The sequence below is a fragment of the Erinaceus europaeus genome, chromosome 12 (assembly GCF_950295315.1).
Source record: "Erinaceus europaeus chromosome 12, mEriEur2.1, whole genome shotgun sequence".
Taxonomy (NCBI): domain Eukaryota; kingdom Metazoa; phylum Chordata; class Mammalia; order Eulipotyphla; family Erinaceidae; genus Erinaceus; species Erinaceus europaeus.
Window position 1 is genome coordinate 40,723,581 of NC_080173.1, and position 23,164 is coordinate 40,746,744.

Genomic DNA, 23,164 nt, shown 5'->3' on the forward strand with positions numbered 1-23,164 from the left:
AGTGACTGAGGATATCAAAATGGCACCCAGCCCTGTGATGGTCACTGGGGCCAACCACTAGTCCAACAGCCAGTGGGTACAGGAGTCAGTCTCAGTGTTTGTTCTCTCCTAAGCAGGGTGAATATCTTTCTCTCAACTACCCCAAGGATCTCTCAGTATTAAAGCCAAAAAACACATCTTCAGAGCAGAGCACAATTCTTTTAATTACAGTCTTTTAAAAGTTGAGTTAGAATGCTGGGAAACAGGAGAGGCCCCGGCAGTCTTGTGTTTTCTATGTGCTTCATGCTTTTTGGAATTTGGTCAGAACCTGAAAACTGGGCCCCACACTACACTAAATTTTTAAAACAAAAATAGTAACTGATCAGTTAAACCCAGTCATAGGCAGAACTGTTCAAATAACTTTAGTGAACCCAGAGCCTGGTCTCCTGTCCACAGCCGAAGGCTGACACCCTGTTCACATAGCTGAGTTGCCAGCATACCACCTGCACAGAGCTGCAGGCCACTGTGGATGGAACCTCCTGCTCTAAGCATCTCACACCAGGAGTGCTGCCGACTAGGCCAGTTGACGGGCACCTGTTAAGCCCCTGAGATAGGCAGCACAGCATTGGCAGCTGGCTTAAGCTCTAAAGCCTGTTCAGTTACTTCTTGCCTCTCATGTTAGAGATGCCAGTCTGACAGTTGGGTGAGAGCGCACAGAGGCAAGTGTCTCTGTGTTTACAAAATTTTTTTTTCTTTCTTTTATTTATTTATTTTTAATATTTATTTTATTTATTTCCTTTTGTTGCCCTTGTTGTTTTATTGTTGTAGTTATTATTGTTGTTGTTGTTGTTGGATAGGACAGAGAGAAATGGAGAGAGGAGGGGAAGACAGTGAGGAGAGAAAGATAGACACCTGTAGACCTGCTTTACCACCTGTGAAGCGACTCCCCTGCAGGTGGGGAGCTGGGGTTCGAACCGGGATCCTTATGCCAATCCTTGTGCTTTGCACCACCTGCGCTTAACCCGCTGCGTTACAGCCTGACTCCCGTGTTTACAAAATTTATGAAGACAGTGTGGCTGCCTAACTTTTGGGTTTGGCTCACCTGAAGTATATTGTCATCCTGAATGGCCATCAGCCTGTTACAGTGTGGGAGATGTGTAGGGGGCTCTGCAGTGCAGGGAGCAAGAAGGGGGCCAATTCCTCCACCAGGACTTCGAAAGCAGCCTGAATGAGTTTTCTAAGAAGGTACCACCAGCCCTCAGGGAAGGCACTGTGGTTCCTGAATGATTGGACTATTTCTGGACAACAGACAGCTAAACAAGTTGAGTGTGGCTGACAGGAGGCAGGGTCTGCCCAGAAGGGCTTGGGTTGGTACCCCACAGACATACCACATTAAGTGTTCATTCTCTCAAGGCCATCTTTTACCATTTTGATCCCAGCTGTACATGGAAGCTTAATTCATCCATCAAATTCTATGCAAATGTTTCACCCCACCAATGGGCACAAGAACAATGTGTACCTGGTACACACAAATTGAATGGAGGGGGGCACAAAAGAGTTGAGCCACCTCCCTCCCCACTGTTCAGTCAACAGATTGCCCCCTCCCCAGAGGCAGGGGCAGAGCTCCACCCCCTCTGCAACCTCCTGGAACAATCTCCCAACAGGCACTCAAGTAATTATACATCCAGGCATATGGATATATATATATGCCAAGTTGCAGTGCTGGCTCCTTTCACCACCAATGCCAAGTTCAGCTGAGGAGGCTATACAACAGTCTCCATCACTCAGCTCCACTAGAGCTGCAGCCCAAAAGTGTGGTGGTGGTAGGGCAGGTAGATTCCTGGCTGTCCTCCAGGGCACCCCAGGAAGCAGGCCTCACTCCTTGGGGATCTCAAACATGCAGAGGCTCTTGTATTTCTGCAGAAGCTCGTTCTTGGTCCGGACCTGCTCCCGGAGACTGTGCAGCTGCTGCTGCTGCTGCTCAGGGCTCAGGTGGATGCCTGGCATGGTGCCGATGACCTTGCGCATCTCCTGGAACTTGGTCTTCAGGGCATTCAGGTCCTGGTGGATGTCTGGGCTGTCCTTGTCCATGCTGGGGGGGGGGGGGGGCGGGAAGAGAAGGGTCATCAACACTTATGATTAGGCCCAGGCAACAGGAGGCACTGTCTCTCTACAGCACTGCTGAGAACATCTTGTTTTTGGTGTGTCCCCTTGGCAGGACGTGTATACTCAAAGGACAGAGACTGGTTCTTTCTGCTGTAGACCTTGAGCAGACTAAAGAAAAGCTCTACTGCCACAATTAGCAATGGCTGGGCAGCCCCTCTCAGAGCTGGTTCACAAAATGAGCTGCGCAAACTCTGTCACCTCAGAGGACAGGGACTATGCCTACTCTGCTTACAGCTATACTCTCAGCCCCTGAGACACTTGCAAGTGACACTAACTGAAAAAGCAAATGCTTTCACACGTCTGTCAAATGAATAGACAAACCAGGACCCAATAGCAGGTGACAAATGCCAACCTGCTTAAAGAATTCTGATTTAAGTAACTTCCAGGTTAGCCAGGAGGTCTAAGAAACTAGCAAGAGCCAATTTTAGTTGACAAATTAATGTCTGGAATTGTTAACAGAAGGACTTGTTTCCGCAGAGCTATTCATAAATTTTACATAAGTTGCAAGGCTTTGAGAATTTTTTTTTAAGCATGTCAGCACTTTCTCTTACCAGAGTAATGTAAACTTCCTAACTTCAGGTGAAGCTCAGTGCAAAGGCAGGACCATGCATTTCTCCCCACAGCTCTTAGTACCTGCCCAGAGAATGCAAGCTTCTGGGTCACTACTAAATGACAAGAAAAGAGTAAAGAAACTGGGAATGCAGAATCACAAAGATACTGCAAAATGACTTTCATACTAGAGGCACCAAAGGTTCCACATTTAGTTCCCAGCACCACCATAAGCCAGAGCTAAACTGTGCTTTGGTAAACAGGCAAAATAGCCTGCCAGTTGCTCCTATATTTTTATTTTTTGATCATTTCAAAAATTTTCTAGAACAGAGAGGGAAGGATGAGATAGAGGAGAAAGATAGGGTCTAGGTAGTGGCTTACTGATTGAGCATTTTACAATGTGCAAAAGACCTGGGTTCAAGCCCCGGGTCCCCATCTGCAGGGAAGAAAGCTTCTTGAGTGTTGCAGGTGTCTCTCTTTCTCTCTCCCTATATTCTCCTCCCCTCTCAATTTCTCTGTCATATGCAAAAAAAAAAAGACACAGGAGCAGTAGATTCATAGTGCTGGCACCAAGCCCCAGTGATAACCCTGGAGTCAATAAAATAAAGAGGGAGAAAGACAGATACCTGCAGCCCTGCTTCACCACTTGTGAAGCTTTCCCCCTGCTGGTGGGGACCAGGGGCTTGAACTCAAGTCCTTGCACACTGTAAAATGTGTACTTAATCAGTTTGTCATCGCCTGGCCCCTCTCCTAGACATTTTTCTTTATATTTTCTTTATTTTCCTATACATTTATTTTTATTTTTGTATTTTTATATTACAGATTTATATGTTGAAGGGCGTCTGAATCCACACCATTCCTGCCACCAGAGTTGTGAATCTTTACTCTCCCCACTGCAATCCACCACTGTTCCCCTAAAGTTTTATACATAGGTCAACCATCTTCTCTACAACTATCTGTCCACATTTATACATAGTTGCCTCCCCTTCCTTTTTTTTTTTTTCTGATTCTCTCCTCTCTTTCCCTCTAAACCACTCATAACATCATAACTACCTCCTATGTCCCTTTCCTTTTCCTTCTCTCTTTGGGTGCTGATGGAGCTGAAGTACAGAGTCCTCTTATCTTCATCCTATCACTTCTCCCCTGCAGGGAATATGGATCAAGGTTATTTATAGGGATTCCTATACATTTTTTGAGTTACTAAGTGCGTGAGCTTTTGTAAACAGGCAGCTGAAACTAACAACCAAAAGTAAACTTCAGAAATTATTTCTAAAGTCAGCCATTGAGGAACTCTCAATGGTCATTAAAAAAAAAAAAGGGAGTCGGGCTGTAGCACGCAGTGGGTTAAGCACAGGTGGCACAAAGCGCAAGGACCCACATAAGGATCCCAGTTCAAATCCCCAGATACCCACCTGCAGGGGAGTCACTTCACAAGCAGTGAAGCAGGTCTGCAGGTGTCTATCTTTCCCTCCCCCTCTGCCTTCCCCTCCTCTCTCCATCCTATCCAACAACAATGACAACAATAATATAAAACAACAAGGGAAACAAAAGGGAATAAATAAATATTTTTAAAAAATCCATGTTCATCTTTGGTGGGAAATCTTAACCCAGATGGTACTAATTTATGTTTATTTTCCATCATTCCCCTGCTTATGCAGAGAGAATATCCCTTCCTCCCAGGCAATTTGCTGGTTACTCGCAAAGGAGACAGTTCCAGGGCCTGCTCATGATTTGTCAATAGTTCTAACTTAGATGCAAATCATGGAGGCTCAATCATCTATTCTAGAAAGGGACTGCCAGTCAAATGCTTCTGGTTGTCATCATTTGAGGCTTTCAGTTTATTTGGGGGAAAGCTCTAATATGCATGATTCCACTGCTCTGGGCAGAAAATTTCAGACAGAGGTAGACTGCTGTGGTGCTCCTTTAGGGTGCCAGGTTGGGATGGAACTCAGACCCTCCTGCACGGTACTGTGCACATCCCACGAGGTGAGTTAGCTCTAGAATGCCCTCCATTTAGACATACAGTCACTTTCCAAAGAGGAGTGGCAGGCATTTTGTGAGAACTACAGATCATTTGTAGGCCTCAGTTCAGCTCCACAGGCCTGGACAGAAACCATCTGGACTTTTGAAATCTGTATACTTGACGGCATACTGTGTTAACACACTGTGAGGAATTTCAGTTCTAAAATAGGAGTTCTGGAACTAAAATACAGTCTTAAGAAAACTGATTCACAGCATCTGAGTATGAAAGGGCACAGTAAGCACATAAGTTATGTAAAATAAGACATTGGAAGGAAGCTGTGGTGATTCAGCCCTGGAAACGAACACAGCCCAGCCCCTATGAAGATCTGATTTTGATAAGCTCACTCTGAGGAGCCTGAAACTCCAGGGCTGCCTGTTCCTCACCTGCTGAATCTGTGCCCAAGGAGACAGCCTTCAGACAATTAATCAAGGGGGAGTCAAATGAAAGGCAACCTGGAGGGGAGTAGAGCTAAAAGAGGGCCAGCAGCCTGCAGGAGGCCCACTGATTCCCAGCTGCCCTAGTTGGGGGAGTTGAATAGCAAGGACACCCGGGGTGAGGAAAGCACTCTATTCAGGATCTGGCTGGATCCCAGTGGGAGCCTGGAAGGCCAGATGACTATAGAATACTCCAGCCTAAAGATGGCCTGAATATTGAGTGAACAAATGCAGACAACACCAAATGGGCCTGCCTCTGTGTCCACTATTAGTCATCATCCGACTTTAGAAGGAAAAAAGAGAGGGTCAGGTCCAGAAGGACAAAAATGGCAAGGTTAAGGTACTTTCGTCCCCTTTTAAAGGACAGAAATTCCACTGTTAGGGCTTGAGTGACAGGCCATTCCCTGACACTGTGTTTTGTGAGCGTCTGGCACAACACTCAGCATGGCTCCAGCTGTCCACAGGGACACTCTGTAAGTAGAGTGACATTCAGTTCAGGTGTCGAGGATGGACAGCTTCAGTTCTCAGGAGAGGTGCTCTGGCATTGAAGATGCAGCTGAGACAACTGAGCAAATGTACTTCTGTCCACTGAGACCAGTCTTGTGGACCTCAATCACTTCCCATCTCTTGGTGGCATCTGACTCAGTTTCCCATGTCTCCCTCCTTGACAGTTCAGCCTCCCCACCTGCGCCCCCCCAGCCTCATACCTCTACTGGTGCAAGCTCTTGTCTTCTTCCTCACTAGTTTCTTGCTGACACTTGTCTAATATAGTGGTTATTTTTGTTGCTGTTGGGGGGGGGTATGACACCCCAAACTTAGAAAAGCAAAGTCTCACTAATCCCAGGATCCAGATATGACTCCTGTGTGTAGAATGCTTCACACATATGTGACACACACACTATATATATACATGTTTGTTCTGACAAAAAACAGGGTGGTTCTGATGCTTGCTGTTTCCACTTAACCATGCACCTAGGAACTATTTTCATGTTAACATAGATACAACTATGCAGCTTAATAACTAGCTGGCAACAGGTGCAATTAGAATGGCAATGAACAAGAGTTGGGCGGTAGCGCAGTGGGTTAAGCACAGGTGGCGCAAAGTGCAAGGACAGGCAAAAGGATCCCAGTTTGAGCCCCTGGCTCCCCACCTGCAGGAGAGTCGCTTCACAGGTGGTGAAGCAGGTCTGCAGGTGTCAATCTTTCTCTCCCCCTCTGTCTTCCCCTCCTCTCTGCATTTCTCTCTGTCCTATCTTCTTCTTCTAGCGTTTGCCCTTCTTCCGTAGCCAGTCGACTATCTAAAAACAACGATATCAATAATAACAACAACTACAACAATGAAAAACAAGGGCAACAAAAGGGAAAATAAATATAAAAAAAAATTTAAAAAAAAGAATGGTAATGAACATTGTGTGTTCATGCAAGTATTTTGGTAAGATAACTTCCCAAATATGGGATTTCTGAGTTGAGGTCATGTAAATTACAATTCTGACAGATTACTGAAATGCCCTCAGGTTAGAGTGTGCTGTCATGCATGCTCCAAGGGCCATGAACATGACCCCCATCCCTAATACCCTTGCCAGCACCCACTACTACATCATCTAAGCTTCTCTGCTCTAGCTCTACCAGCACCACCTAAAGGTCCTTTAGGAGAGAAGCACCAGACCTCATCCACACCCCTGCTGTTAGTAGCTCTCAGGGTTATATGTGAAAAACATTATTTTTAGAGAGACATAACAAAAAGTCTTGTTGCTAAGAGGAGTTTTGGGAAAATATAGCTCTCCAAAGTAGCTGAGAATATTCTCATCTGCTCCCATCTCCTCAGGTTTAAGGACTTCTCCCCAGCTCAGTCCTCCTCCCTAACTTCAGCCCTCTCATCCCCAGTCACCAAGTACTCTCTCTCCCTGAAGTCTGGGGACAGTGGCTAATGTCAAGTGGATGCATTGCCTCCTCTTTGTGTCCCAGCTGGGTGGGGATACAGCAGCTACAAGGTTATGCTGAGCTGGGAAGCTGAGCTTGTGCCCCTAATACTCACTCACCCAATCACCCTGTCAAGGCCACCTCCTACCTTGTTCAAGTTCACCCTTTGCCCCTCCTCCCACTGCTACAGACCCAGGTCTTCCAAAAACTCTGTCCCACTTATTGGAACAAAATACAGACCTGAGCTCAACCACTGAGGTGATACCCCCACCCCACTCCCATCCCAAAATAACACCAACTAGGCAAAGGCACAGTGTGAAGGGGGTGCCTGGAGCAGCCCCCAACCTTCCCAGGACAATGACCCCACTCTTCCCCAAGGGTGTGATGCTCCACCCACAGCAGCAGGGGTGGCGGGAAGGGAAGGGAAGGGAAGGGGAGGGGAGGGGAGGGGAGGGGAGGGGGATGGGGATGGGGGAGGGGGAGGGGAGGGAGGGGATGTTCCACCCACAGCAGCAGGGGTGGCAGGAAGGGGAGGGGAGGGGAGGGGAGGGGAGGGGAAAGGGAAGGGGAAGGGAAGGGAAGGGGAAGGGAAGGGAAGGGAAGGGGAAGGGGAAGGGGAAGGGGAAGGGGAAGGGGAAGGGGAAGGGGAAGGGAAAGGGAAGGAACAGACCACAGCTTTCTTCAATGCAGTGGGGGCACAAAATCTAAATAAGCTATTTCACCAGCCCCATAAATAAATCTTCAACAATCTGCTGATCTGTCTGCCTACAGCAGAAGCTCAAGAATCAACACTAAATATACAGAAGTGAAGTGGCAGAAGAAACAGGTTAAAAGGAGTCCCAGAAACAAGGCTGCCAGTTGACAGTCACTCCTGTCCTATTCAATAGGATTTGGCTGGAGGATAGTGAATGGCAGAGAGGGCCATCGTGTTGACAAAATGAGGGCAGACAAGCTTCCTGGAGTCAGTGTGGCAATTCCCCAGCTGCTCTGCTGCCTGCACAGCTGGTGGAAGGCCCCAGCTGGTGTGGAAGGCCAGTCAGATTAGAGCATATACTTGTGTGGGCAGAAGCAGGTCAGCAACACCCTGTTCCTAGTCGAGAGGCCTTGCTGACCTTCCTTGACAATAGACAGACTTGTTTTGGACATGTGGCCCCAACTTAAAGGAGAAAGGACCACACTGGGCTCAGCATTTCGGCCGCACCTACAGTCTCATAGATGGCTCTCTGCCCTTTGCCCAATAAACTAAAACATCGCATCAGAAAATGTTCAAGTGCTCATGCTGACAAAATATTCTCACGGGGTGACCCACAAACCAGTGGCCAAGAGAGTAACAATGGCATTCCAAATTTCAAGGTTGAGACATTTAGTTCCAGACTCAGATTGGATTCAGAAAGTTTGCTTTTTTTTTTTTTTTTTTCCTCCAGGGTTATTGCTGGGCTCGGTGCCTGCACCATGAATCCACTCCTGGAGGCCATTTCTTCCCCCTTTTGTTGGCGTAGCCTCGTTGTGGTTATTATTATTACCATTGTTGATGTTTGTTGTTGGATAGGACAGAGAGAAATGGAGAGAGGAAGGGAAGACGGAGAGGGGGAGAGAAAGATAGACACCTGCAGACCTGCTTCACCGCCTGTGAAGGGACTCCCCTGCAAGTGGGGAGCCGGGGGGCTCCAACCTGGATCCTTACGCTGGTCCTTGTGCTTTGTGCCATGTGCGCTTAACCCACTGCGCCACCGCCCGGCCCCCGAAAGTTTGCTTTTTAAATTTTATTTTATTGGTCATTACCAGGGTTTCACCACTCTAGGAGAACTTTTTCCAGGTGAAGAGACAGAGAAAAAGTGGCAGACAAAAAGGAGAGAGAGAGTGTGTGTGTGTTAAAGATATAACAGCACCTAAGCAGTCTTCAATGCAGTGGGGGCTGGGCTTGAACCTGGGTTGCACACATGGCAAAACAACACACTATCCAAGTGAGCTATTTCATGTGCGCTGGACTCAGCTAATTTGAAGGGAGAAAAATTATAACTTTTTAAAAATCTTTTAAAAAAATATTTATTCCCTTTTGTTGTCCTTGTTTTATTGTTGTAGTTATTATTGTTGTTGTTGGAAAGGACAGAGAGAAATGGAGAGAAGAGGAGAAGACAGAGGGGAAGAAAAAGACACCTGCAGACCTGCTTCACCACCTGTGAAGCAACTCCCCTGCAAATGGAGAGCAGGGGGCTCAAATAGGAACCCTTCCTCCGGTCCTTGCGCCACCTGCACTTAACCTGCCTCACTACAGCCCGACTCCCAAAAAAGTAAAACTTTTCTTGGTCCCACGGGCCTCATTTCATCTCTCCTTTATTACACATGTACTTCTACACACACTATGTATACATACATCTACTCACTAAGGGCCCAAAGAGCTGGGGCTCATAGCCTTTTATATAAACATCAAAACGAGATGTTTCTTTCCCAGAAGGGAAAAGGGCTGGGCGGTAGCACAGTGGGTTAAGTGCACATGGTGCAAAGCAGAAAGGCTGGCTTAAGGATCCGGGTTCGAGGCCCCAGCTCCCCATCTGCCAGGGGTTGATTCGCAAGCGGTGATGCAGGTCTGCAGGTGTCTTTCTCTCCTCCCGTCTTACCCTCCTCTCTCGATTTCTCTGTCCTCTCTAACAACAACAACAGCTCTGACAACAATAACAACTACAACAAGAGCAACAACAAGGGCAACAAAATGGGAAAAATGGCCTCCAGGAGCAGTGGATTCATAGTACAGCACCGTGCCCCTGCGATAACCCTGGAGGCAAAAAAAAAAAAAAAAAAAAAAATCAAGGGGAGTAGGCAGCAATGCAGCAGGTAGAGCATGCAAATTACCATATGCAAGGACCCTGGTCCCCACCTGCAAGGGGGAAGCTTCACAGGTGGTGGAGCAGTACTACAAATGTCTCTCTCCCTCTCCATTTCTCCCTTCCCTCTCAATTTCTGTCTATATATAACCAAATTAAATTAAAAATTAAAGTGCACGTGCTTAAAAATAAATAAGGGTGAGAATGTAGTTTAGCACTAGAACTTGTATGCCTTGCACGCATGAGACTAAAGGTTCAATCCCTCACACAAGAGCAACAAAGTCAGAACTCCACAGAGGACTCACACATTCTGTCTCTCTCTATCTTGTGCTCTCATAAGAAAAAATGAAAAACAAGGTAAAGGGGAGTTGGGTGGTAGCGCAGTGGGTTAAGTGCAGGTGACGCCAAGTACAAGTACCAGTGTAAGGATCCCAGTTCGAGCCCCAGCTCCCCACCTTCAGGGGAGTTGCTTCACAAGAGGTGAAGCAAGTCTGCAGGTGCCTTTCTCTCCTCCTCTCTGTCTTTCCCTCCTCTCTCCTGTTTTCTCTGTCCTATCCAACAATGACAACATCAATAACAACAACAATAATTACAACAACAATAAGAAAACAAGGACAACAAAAGGGAATAAATTAATTTAAAAAAAAACAAGGTAAAGGTGTAGTTAATCATACATGCAACTCTAGGAAGCCACTAAGCAGGGAAACACCATAGTTAGAAGAGCTATAGAGAAAGGGCGCTTTCCTGGGAGAGGAAGTGGCCTCTGAGCAGATTCCTAAGGATATGTTTCACTCCTCTGGGCTAAGACAAGGTAGGCTTAAGTGGGGTGGGGTGGGGTGTGTCAGAGTCTGGAAGATTCCAACAAAAAGGTACTTGAGTTAGAAGCAGTTGCTCTGAGTGTGTTCTGCAGTTCAGACAGGCATTTGATGATGCCAGAGATCTCAAAAGTGAGGGGTTATGTTTAATATTGGGCTGAAGAGATGGCATAATGTTTCTGCAAGTCTTTCGTATCTGAGGTTCAATCAGTCCCCAGCACCACCACAAGACAGAGCTGATCAGTGCTCTGGTCTACCTCTCCATTTGCTCTCATTCTCTCACTTAAAAAATATATATATAATAAATTTTGGGAAGACAAGGCCTGAGAATTTGAGCAAAGAAAAACTAGCCTAGCAATATGCACAGGATGAGTTATGAGAATGAGAAGGATAAAGGCAAAGAGACTAACAAGGATGCAAACATGAGGTGAGATGTGACCTGAGTGGTGTCAGAGGCTTCAGAGGAAAGGAACAGATGCAAAATGAAATGTTCCACGATCTGAAAACACTCAGCGGGCCACTACAAATAAGCTGGGGAAGTAAAAGCAGTGAAGATAAATGCTGACAAGTAAAGAGAGTGAGTACTGGCCTCATGAGATAATTAAATGTACCACGCAGACTTAAGAACTGAAATAGTTCAGTGCTGGAGAACAGAAGGTCCAGAAGTAGATCAGAAAAACATTAGGGAATTCAGCCTATGATAAGGGACTCAAGCAGGGAAGACAAATGAATATTCAATAACCACAGTTGGGGAGCTGACCCTCCCTCCTCATTCTTTTCATCAGAATAAGTTCCTGAAGCATGGAAGGATCAAAAATTAAAATAAATAAATAAATAAATAAAATCCCAGAACTTCTAGGAAAAAGAAACTAATGATCTAACATTTATAGAAGTGGGAATAACAAGGAGTTATTTGAGTCTTTTTAACAAGAACCAGAACTTTGAAGCCAGAAAGAAAAAAAAAAAGACTTTTAATTAAAGGGGGGAAATACTAGGAACAAAGTAAAAGAAAAACAACAACTCAGTTAATATTTACAAAATACATGACAAAAAGCATGTCTTCCTTACTTATTAAGAGCTCATATAAAGAATGACTTAACGGGAAATAGGTCACACACACAAAAACATCTTTTCCTGATGAAATAAGGTAGTCGTTCACAAATAGGCTCTAAGAACAAAGCAAAGGGCAATACAGGATGAGTCCTCAAAGCAGACTGGTCTATCACAGCAGACTCAGGTACTCAGAAAGGGGAAGGGAGAAGCACTCAGAGGAAGGTGGACACATAAGCCTTATGGGACAACAGCATATTGGCTGATGAAGGGTGAGATGACACCTGTCTTGGGGGGGAGGGGAGACAGAAGCAAAACAGCTAATCCATCACTATGAACTATCATCAGCCTAGACTTTTTTTTTTTTTTGCCTCCAGGGTTATTGCTGGGGCTGGGTGCCTGCACCATGTGACCAGTGCTCTAGGAGGTCATCTGTTCCCATTTTGTTGCCTCTGTTGTTGCCGTTATTGTTATTGTTGGATAGGACAGAGAAATTGAGAGAGGAGGGGAGACAGAAAGATGCAGACCTGCTTCACCCCTTGCAAAGTGACCCCCCTGCAGGTGGGGAGCCAGGGGCTCGAACCAGGGGCCTTATGTCAGTCCTTGTGTTTCGTGCCATGTGAGTTTAACCCACTGCACTACCACCCGACACCCCCCACCTCCAGCCTAAACATTTTTAAGTTTTATGGTGATAAAAGACATGTAAGAAAATGAAATAGGCACTATTGGTAGAAGGATAAAGTGCATTCTTCTTGAATTAGCTAATAGTGATCAAACAAAAATTTTAAGGAGAGAAGAAAGTTTTTTCATTGCATATTTATGAACACTCTCTGAAAACAAATGTTAATACTTTCTGATTAATAGGTTTACAGGCCATTTTAGATTAATTGCATTTTGGAGAGCTAGCAAAAAAGGCTGAACACTCTAAATTCAGCAACAGATATTAAACCTCTTTTATTTTTATCATTTCTGGGTTTTACTGCTTTGGGACGACTTTTTTCCCCCCTTCTCCAGATAGAGAAAGACAGAGACAAACAATGAGACAGAAAGAGAGAGTGAAAAAGAACGTAGCCCCAAAGCTTCCTTCAGTGTGGCAGGGCCAGGCTCAAACCTGGATTGTGAACAAGACAAAGCTATTTTGCTGTCCCCAGATATCACAACTTTTAAACACATGTACTCACTGCTCTGTCAATTTAGCCACCACTAACTGACATCATCATTAACTTGCTCAGACACAAGGAAGTTTACAGAACCACTGCTGGTCAAATAAAAATGATCTTTAGTAGACTGGAAGGTGGCACAGTGGATAAAATGTTGGACTCTCAAGCATGAGGTCCTGAGTTTGATCCCTGGCACACATATACCAACCAGACTGATGTCTGGTTCTTTTTCTTTCTCTCTCTTCCTATCACTGTCATTGATAAATAAGTAAAATATTTTTTAAAATATTTAAAATTCCCTGCAAGTCACAAACAGAAAATAAGTAATATAATATGATGAAACCACTTTAGTGAGACTTTCATGTTAAGTATGGAAAAAAATGTCCAAAAAGAAAAAGTGAAATAAGCAAAGTATAGTATGGTCACAGTTTTTTTTTTTAAGATTTAAAAATATTAATTTATTCCCTTTTGTTGCCCTTGTTGTTTCATTGTTGTAGTTACTATTGTTGTTATTGATGTCATTGTTGTTGGATAGGACAGAAAGAAATGGAGAAAGGAGAGGAAGACAGAGAGAGAGAGAAAGACACTGCAGACCCGCTTTAGCGCCTATGAAGTGACTCCCCTGCAGGTGGGGAGCCAGGGGCTTGAACCGGGATCCTTAAGCCAGTCCTTGTATTTCATGCCACATGCACTTAACCCGCTGCACTACCACCCGACTCCCAGTATGGTCACAGTTTATAGACATTTTTAATGGACATGTGTATATAATTCCAGAAAAAGTGTGTGTGTGTCCCAATAAATGCAAGATTCCATTCTCCTTAGCTAACTTTTTCCTTCTTTTTTAATAGAGAAGAAGTCTGAGAAAGAGACAGGTAGGGAGAAACACCACAGCATGAAGCTTTCTTTAGTGCTATGATGTTCCATGTGATACTGGCGCTTAAGTCTGGCAAAACGCACACCTACTACATAAGCTATCTCTCAGTTCTAATTCCAAGAAGGATTATGTATGTATGTATTGGTGGTGTAGGTGCCTGGCACATGTGCAATTCTAGTTTTTATTCTTTTTATTTCAGAAAGACCTCAGTAGAAAGACCACTCCACCATCTGTGTAGCTTCTCCCAGTGCCTTAAGGCTCCCACATGGTACCAGGGTGCCTACCTGGGGTATGTGCTCCATAGTTTGCTCTACTGACTGGCTACGGAAGAAGGGCAAACGCTAGAAGAAGAACTGGATGAGTTGTCATCTCCTAGCCTCAACCAGAAAAAATACTAAAAGTAATAATTTAAAAAAAATGCACTGTTTTTGCCAGATGCATGACAGAGGTTTGAGCCTGGTCCCCACCTCATTGGAGGAAGCTTTGGATTTGTAATATCGTGTGTGTGTGTGTGTGTGTGTGTGTGTGTGTGTGTATGTGTGTGTGTGTATCCATCTGTCTGTCTGTCTCTTTATTTGAAAAAGTTAGCATCCCAGAGCAGCTAATCCCTAGCAACCTAGCAACAACACAGTAACAAAAGCTTACTACACACACCACTCTGGAAATGTTATGAGTAGCAAAGTTAAACTTGGTAACTCAATTCACTTTTTTTCACCCATTCCCTGGGCAAGAAGTAAACAAATAATTAAAAGACCCCTGGGGAAGCCACAGGAAAGGAATAAAGACAGGCCCTGGGGATAGGGGTGTCTGCCTTTGTTGTCATTCCTTTTTGCCAGGCCTGCAAGAATGCTTCTATCTACAACACATTTTTTCTTCCCCGTTACCAGGGTTATCACTGGAGCTTAGAGCCGGCACTATAAATCCACAGCTCCCCACAGACAGTTTTTCCTTTTTTCTTCTTTCGATAGGAGAAATTCAGAGGGGAGAGGGAAAGAGGGACAGAGAGACAGGGAGAGGGAGAGAGAAACACCTGCAGACCTATTTCAAGGCTTGTGAAGCACTTCCCTACCCCACCCCCGTGGGGGCTTGAACTATAGTCCTTGCGCACTGGAACATGTGCACTCAATCAAGTGCACCACAGTCTGGCATAGATCTTGACTAAGTCTCCCTAGTTTGAAAGCAACACTAGTTCCCCAGCCCTGAGAGGACAAAAATCTCACTCCCTAAGGGTATGTGGGTGGTGTGTGTGTGTGTCCTCTTCGGCATGCTTGTTCTTCCTGCCTTTCTAGCTTTCCACTACTACACCCTTCCTACTTTCACCAGACTGAACCTGGAGTTGCTATTCATCCTGATTTATTAGCATGAGAGAAAGAAGCAGAACATCACAGAGCAGAACTCTGGCAAATATGATACCATGGGTTGAGCTGAGGGCCTCAAGCTTTAGAGTCCAACACTAGCCACCATGCCACCTTCAGGGTCATTAGTCAGTGCGATTTCTTGGTGTCATATCCTTACCCATACTTTCCTTAAATTGTTCTTCCTTCTTCCTCCTCTTCACTATTTAAATCATGGCACCAAGCCTTAACAAGCTTCTGCTACTCTAGGCTTCACAGGTGTCCACTCCTACCACGACCATCTGTCTCCTCTTCTCATTAGCCTTTAAACTCAAAATACATACCTACACAAGACATTTTAAAGTTGGACCCTAGTGTTTGCTCAGGTACAGTATCTCTCCTCTCTATGTATGCTGTTTCCTCCAAATGATTTCTCTTCCTATTTTGACCTTTCTTACTAGTCTTCTGTATATGCCAATCACTTTGACTATTTAGAGATAAGGAGTTTGCTCTCCTGGATAAGTCATCTCCTAGCCACAACCAGAGAGAATTCTAAAAATAGTAAGTGCAGTTTTTGCCAGATGCATGACATAGGCTTAAGCCTGGCCCCCACTTCATTGGAGGAAGCTTTGAAGCCACCTCTCTCTCCCTCTCTGTCTCTTTATCTGAAGAAGTCAGCCCAGAGCAGCTAATCCCCAGCACTAACAACAACAAAAGCTTACTACACCACTGTTATTTGAGAGTAAAACACTAAAAGGTTTCATGGAAATTCTAAGTATAGGTAATGCTTTGTTCTTTTCAGATTAGACAGGTTAATCCTAAAGCCCTCCCTCCCCAAGTCTTTTTTCTTAGGCTCGCAGACTTTCCAGAGAAGCTACCTCCACTCTCTTTAGCTGTCACTCTGGAAGCCAGATTGGGGGGGGGGGGGGGTGGCATGCACTAGGGTGGGGTCTCAATGCTCAGGTTGTGAATTTACTCTTCTTCTTCTAGCGTTTGCCCTTCTTCTGTAGCCAGTCAACAGCATCAGGTTGAGCCTGATGTAAAGTTTCGAGACCTCCTTTGAACCTGGAGAGTTGGCAGTCGTTGACTATGTGGGTCATAGTCTGTCTGTAGCCGTAGGGGCAGTTCGGGTCGTCTCTGGCTCCCCAGCGATGGAACATAGGGGCTCACCGGCCATGGCCTGTTCGATAGCGATTGAGGAGGGCCCAATCATAATGTGCTAGGTCAAAGCCGGGTTGACGCTTGCAGGGGTCTGTGATGAGGTGTTTGTTCTTTACCTCAGCTGACTGCCAGCTCTGTTTCCAAGAGACTGGAACAGAGAAGTTCAGTGCAGGCGTAGGGGACCAGATTGGGTGACGAGACGTCAAGCGTTGAACAGGGTGGGCGAAGATATCCGCGTATATTAGCAGGTCCGGTCGAGCGTAGACATGGGAAATGAACTTAGATGATGCCGCATCCTGACGAATATCTGGCGGGGCGATGTTGCTAAGAACTCTTAATTCCTGTTTTCAGTATAGTTTCTCTCCTCCAGCTCCTATAGTGTGCCTGGTGTCCCTGAACCCATAATTTCTAGTTTACTTTTTTTTTTAAATTTTTTTAAAATATTTTATTTATTCCCTTTTGTTGCCCTTGTTGTTTTATTGTTATAGTTATTATTGTTGTTGTCGTTGTTGGATAGGACAGAGAGAAACGGAGAGAGGAGGGGAAGACAGAGAGGGGGAGAGAAAGATAGACACCTGCAGACCTGCTTCACCGCCTGTGAAGCGACTCCCCTGCAGGTGGGGAGCCAGGGTTCGAACCGGGATCCCCATGCCGGTCCTTGTGCTTTGCGCCACCTGCGCTTAACCTGCTGCACTACAGCCCGACTCCCGTTTACTTTTTTTTTTAAAGACCAGGTAGTGGCATCTGGTAGAGTACGTTACAATGTGCAAGGATCTGAGTTTAAGTTCCCAGTCCCCAACTATAAGGGGGAAGCTTTGCGAATGGTGAAGCAGTACTGCAGGTGTTTCTCTTTCTCTGCTTATTTTCCCCTTCCCTCTTAATTTCTGTCTCTATGAAATAAATAAATAAATAAAAATTAAAAAGAGTAAATGGAAGACGTTTTCTAGTATACCCACTGCGCACAGCACCATCAAGGCCAGGTGAAGCAATTGCTCTCCCAGAGCTACAAGAATATACATTCAGGGGCCCAGGAGTTGGCTCTGAGAAAGTGTTCTCTTTTTTATTTTATTATTATTTTTTTTTGCTACTAGGGCTATTGTTGGGGTTTGATGCTTCCACAGATGACTCCAGTTCCTGGTAGCATTCCCTTCCTCTGACTTTTATCCCCTCCCCTCCTTTTTTCTGATACAGAAGGAAATGGCAAGGGAGAGTGGGGAACAAAAGAAGAGACACCTGTAGCACTGCTCCACTACTCATGAAGCTTCCTCCTTGCCGATGGGGGGTGGGGGCTTGAACTTGGATCTTCCCACATAACATGCCTGATCTACCAGGTATGCCACTACCCAGACTGTTTTGTGTTTTTGTTTATCCTAAAACTTATTTGATGGCCAGTAAAATTCCTCACTGTAACAATATGCTATTTTGCCATGTGTAAATGTGATGTTTGAACCCAGCACCCACTGCATTAAAGGAAGCATCAATGCTGCCATGTCTTTCATTCTCTTTATTTTGCCTCCAGGATTATGGCTGGGGCTCAGCGCTGGCACTATGAATACACTGCTCTTGGCAGCCATGTTTTCTTTTCTTTTTTAATTGGATAGGGCAGAGAGAAATTGAGAGGGAAAGGGAAGATAGAGAGGTGAAGAGATAAGACACCCACAGACCTGCTTCACCACTTGTGAAGTGTCATCCCCCACCCCCACCGCAGGTGGGGAGCCAAGGGCTCAAACTGGAATCATTGTGTGATTCCTACTATGTGCATTTAACCTGGTGCACCACCACCTGACCTCCTCTTTCACTCTCTGCCTTTCTCACTTTTTCTATCTGAAGTCAGCCTAGAGAGGTGAAGCCATAGAGATGGCCCAATATACCCTACAATGACAGTAAAGACACCTGTAGACCTGCTTCACCACCTGTGAAGCGACCCCCCCCACACCGCAAGTGGGGAGTGGGGGGGCTCTAACCGGCATCATTATGCCGGTCCCTGCACTTTATGCCATGTGCACTTAACCCACTGTGCTACCGCCTGACCCTGGGTTATTTTTTTCCTTGGGGGAATAATGTTTTACAGTCACCAGTAAATACAATAGGTTGTACATGCATAACATTTCTCAGTTTTCCACATAACAATACAACCCCCACTAGGTCCTCTGTCATCCTTTTCTAGGACCTGTACTCTTATTATTATTATTTTAAGTAGAAATTTATTTACTTAATTTTTTGTATTATCTTTATTTATTGGAAACAGCCAGAAATCTAGAGGGATGGGGGAAGATAGAGAGACAGAGAGACACCTGAATGCAGCCCTGCTTCACCACTTGTGAAGCTTTCCCCCTGCAGGTGGGAACTGGGGGCTTGAACCTGGGTCATTGCTCACTCTAACATGAGCGCATAACCAGGTATGCCACCACCCAGCCCCCTATTATTATTTTTTTTATAGAGATAGCAAAGGCAGAGAAAGAGACTACAGCACCAAATCTTCCTTCAATGCAGTGGGAGCTGAGCTCAAGCCTGTCTCTCACACATAGCAAAGCAGTGCACTATCCAAGTGAGCTATTTCACAGCTTGATCAGTGATTGGATAAAACTTGCCAGCCTAAGAGTTTATACTTGATATCATCTAGTTAAAAATAACATTCAAAATAATTTGGACAAAATTGTGGCTTAGGAAATCTTTAGTTGTGTCATTCCCCGCCCCCTCCCCACCAGGATCATCACTGGGTGCCTGCATGGTGAGCCCACCATTCTTGGTGGCCATCTTTTCTTCTTTCTTGTAGATACAGAGAGAAAGAGGGAGAAGGAAAAGAAAAAAAAAAAAAGCTGTGTGGGTGCAGACTCCTACGGTATTGTTTCACTTCTTGTAAAGCTTGCCCCTGCAGGTGGGGGCCTGGGATTTGAACCTGGGTCCTCAAATCAAACCAGGGGAAGCTCCAGTGCTGTTATCTTTCCCCATGTAACATGTGTGTCCAGCAGGCATACCACCTCACCTCTGTAAATGTGTTTTTTTCCTTTACAAGGTCAGTGTGAAAATTGAAACTGATATAGAAACTGACCCAGAAATGACAATCTCCTTCTCTTATACTATGTCACAACAAAAGTAATACAAAAGGCACAGCTTCTGTGCCTTTGTTTCCTTTAATGTTTCTCATAATCACATCTTCGATCTTATTTTATTTTTCACCAGAGCACTGTTTAGCTTATGGTGGTGCTGCGGATTGAACCTGGGACCTTTAGTGCCTCAGCCTGAATGTCTTTCTAAACAGCCACTGTGCTATCTCCTTAATAATAATAACAACAACAATCATATTTTTACTGCTCAGCTCTGGTTTCTGGTACTGCTGGAGAATGAGCCTCGGGCTTTGGTGGCTCAAAGTGCTTATTTTCCCAAACCTCTTTCAGTCTTTTCAAGTGACAGGTTATTTCTGTCCATATCCCCCCAGATATAACTCTCCAGTAAAGTGGAAGCGAGAAGTTGGCCCTCTTGACTGTGTGTCCCTGAGCATTTAACAAGGCGCCACACATGGGGGTGTCCCCAAACTGTTCAAGGCGTGGGGGAAAAGCAAAGTGAGGATTACCCTTCTACTACAGGAGAGAAAACAGGTACAGAGAGGCTTGCCTTCCTCCAGACGGCTGGGAAACTCGGTAGTTTAACTGGTCTCTTGTCGCAGCAGAGCCCGGCCGCTGTGGGCTCAGGCCTGTGCTGAACTCTGGGGACTCTTTCTCCCTCTCAGGGTCTTAATGCCCCTGTCTGGACCCGGGGCGCCCACCACTCCACCGCGGGCAGGAGGTTGGCCTTACCATTTGATAATGTTGTGAACCAAAGGCAAAAAGGAGTAGTTCTCCTCCTCCTTCACGCCCGCAGGAGACTGAGGTCTGGGCGCCGGCTGAGGAGCAGCCACGGGAGGCGGCGGCTGTGCTGGTGGCAACGGCTTCATGTCGGGCAGCGGAGGCTCCGCTGACTGCGGCAACGCATCCTCAGCCTGTCGGCCCGCGCTCACGCCGGCGGAAGACATGACACCCGGGAAGCAGAACTGGAAATCCCACCGGCTGTAGGTTAAAACAACCAGAGCGCTCAGACAGCCGAAAGTGGCGCCGGCCCCATACGTCATCACTACGCACCCATGGGAGAGGCCGGGAAAACTTTGAGCATGCGCACCAGCACGCAGGGCGGAGCTTAGGATCAAAGGCGGGGCAGTTATAACTAGGGGCGCGGGTCTGAGGTTTCTGAGTTTACCTGTGGGCAAGAAATTGGATTCTTGGGCGGGGGAAATTAGCATGATGGTTATGCAAAAAGATTCTCAAGCCTTAGGGTATATCTCCAGGAGAGGAATTGCTGGATCATAGGGTAGGTCCATCTCTAGCCTTCTGAGAGTTCTCCAGACTGTTCTCCACAGAGGTTGGACCAATTGACATTCCCACCAGCAGTGCAGGAGGGTTCCTTTGACCCCACAGCCTCTCCAGCATTTGCTGCTGCTACCTTTTCTGATGTATGACATTCTCACAGGAGTGAAGTAATATCTCATTGTTGTCTTTATTTGCATTTCTCTGACAATCAAAGACAAGGAGCATTTTTTCATGTGTTTCTCAGCCTTTTGGATCTCTTCTGTGGTGAATATTCTGTCCAAGTCCTCCCCCCATTTTTGGATGGGGTTATTTGTTTTCTTGTTGTTGAGTTTGGCAAGCTTCTTATTTATTCTGGTTAGTAGCCTCTTGTCTGATGTATGGCATGTAAAGATCTCCAATTCTGTGAGGGGTCTCTTGGTTTGGGTAGTGGTTTCTTTTGCTGTGAAGAAGCTTTTTAATTTGATGTAGTCCCATAGGTTTATGCTTGCCTTAGAATTTTGGTCCATATTTCCAGAGGGAGAAAGAATAGAGAAGCTTCCAATGGAGAGGATGGGACACGGAACTCTGGTGGTGGAAAATGTATGCAATTATACCTCTGCTATCTTACACTCTTGTTAATCATTATTAAATCACTAATAAAAATCTTAAAATATATATATATAAAAAGATTCTCGGGGGTCAGGCGGTGGTGCAGTGGGTTAAGCGCACGTGGCGCAAAGCGCAGGGACCGGTGTAAGGATCCCGGTTCGAGCCCCCGGCTCCCCACCTGCAGGGGAGTCGCTTCACGGGTGGTGAAGCAGGTCTGCAGGTGTCTATCTTTCTCTCCCCCTCTCTCTGTCTTCCCCTCCTCTCTCTATTTCTCTCTGTCCTATCCAACAACAAAGCAACGTCAACAATGGCAATAATAACCGCAACGAGGCTGCAACAACTAGGGCAACAAAAAGGGGGGAAAAATGGCCTCCAGCATGGTGCAGGCACCGAGCCCAGCAATAACCCTGGAGGAGAAAAGAAAAAAAAAGAAAGAAAAGAAAAAAAAGAAAAAAAAAAAAGGGAAAAGAAAAGAAAAGGAAAAAAAAAGATTCTCACGCTTGAGGTGCTGAGGTCCCAGGTTCAATCCCAAGTATGATCATAAGCCAGAAGTGAACAATATTTGAAGGGAGGGAGGGGCATAGGAAGGAGAAAAAAAGAAATTGGAGACTCGTGGGCAGGGAAGACACTCACCCTGTTTGGGTAAATGACTTTCATGACGGTGGTCGGAGAGGCTGCAGGTTCAATCCCCAAACCTCAGTGCTCTGGTGCCCCGTCTCTCATCTTCTTTCTTGTTGTGGGGTCTTGCTTAGGAAGACAACTCAAGTCCAAAGTCTAATTATGAGAGTCTTTATTACCCGGCTGAGCCCGGCCGGGGACTGCCTCTCCAGCAGTGGAGGAGAGCAGCCAGCCCTTGGTACACAGCTGGTTATATCGGCAAAGGTCACAAGTCACGCAAGCAAGCAGAGTACAGAAGCTAATATAGGCAGTTAATTTTAGAGCTCTAATTAAGAGTAGAACTCCCTCTTTTGAATCTACACTCACTACTTCCTCTTTCTTCAGAGTACTGGAACTCTAGTGGGGCATGAATTATCTTGGAACTGACTGATACTGGGAGGGTCACTGCGGGAGGCCAAGATGGTGCTCCTCAGGTCGAGCCTTTACACTGTTATCTGCAAGACTGATCTTCAAAGGTCTTGATTTTCCTAGAATTTCTGGGATTTTTTTTTAAAACTTTTGATCCTTCTGGAACTTATTCTGATGAAAAAAGTGAGGAGGTTGTTATTAAATATTCATTTGTCTTGTTTTTATGAGTATGCCCCTGAGATTCTAGGAATAAAGAATAGGAAAGCTTGGGGGTCGGTCGGTAGGGCAGCGGGTTAAGCACAAGTGGCGCAAGGACCAGCGTAAGGATCTCAGTTCAAGCCCCTGGCTCCCTACCTATAGGGGAGTCGCTTTGCAGGCGGTGAAGCAGGTCTTCAGGTGTCTTTCTCTCCCCCTCTCTGTCTTCCCCTCCTCTCTCCATTTCTCTCTGTCCTATCCAACAATGAACAACATCAACAATAACAATAATAACCACAACAAGGCTACAACAAGGGCAACAAAAGGGGGGGGGATGGCCTCCAGGAGCAGTAGATTCATGGGGCAGGCACTGAGCCCCAGCAATAACTCTGGAAGCAAAAAAAAAAAAAAATAGGAAAGCTTTAGGGGCCAGGTGGTGGTGCACCTGGTTAAGTGCACACATTACAGTGCGCCAGGACCCAGGTTCAAGCCCCTGGCCCCCACCTGCAGAGGAAAAGCTTCATGAGTGATGAAGCATGGCTGTAGGTGTCTCTCTGTGTCTCGTTCCCTCTCTATCCCACCCTCCCCTCTAAAAGTTTCTGTCTCTATCCAGTATTAAATAAATAAAATATATATTTTTTTAAAAAACAGGAAAGCTTTTAAGGGAGGGGATGGGATAAGGAGTTATGGGTGGGAATTGTGGAGAATTGTACCCCTCTTATCCT

General features: G+C 45.7%; 1 protein-coding gene across 1 annotated transcript; it reads right to left on the reverse strand.

Moving 5' to 3' along the window:
- Positions 1 to 1,378: 1,378 nt before the first annotated feature.
- Positions 1,379 to 20,401, reverse strand: MED9 (mediator complex subunit 9). The gene is made up of 2 exons (XM_007526207.3): positions 20,085 to 20,401; positions 1,379 to 2,071 (listed from the first exon to the last, which is right to left on the reverse strand). The coding sequence occupies exons 1-2, from the start codon at positions 20,393 to 20,395 to the stop codon at positions 1,855 to 1,857; spliced, it is 528 nt and encodes a 175-aa protein (XP_007526269.2). The 5' UTR covers positions 20,396 to 20,401; the 3' UTR covers positions 1,379 to 1,854.
- Between the last annotated feature and the right edge of the window lie 2,763 nt (positions 20,402 to 23,164).

Excerpts from the sequence above, each read along its gene's own strand:
- MED9 (XM_007526207.3), bottom strand. The coding sequence starts at position 20,395 with ATGACGTATGGGGCCGGCGCCACTTTCGGCTGTCTGAGCGCTCTGGTT. Across the intron at positions 2,072-20,084 it reads GTTCACAACATTATCAAATG|CATGGACAAGGACAGCCCAG; the intron begins GTAAGGCCAACC and ends CCCCCCCCCCAG.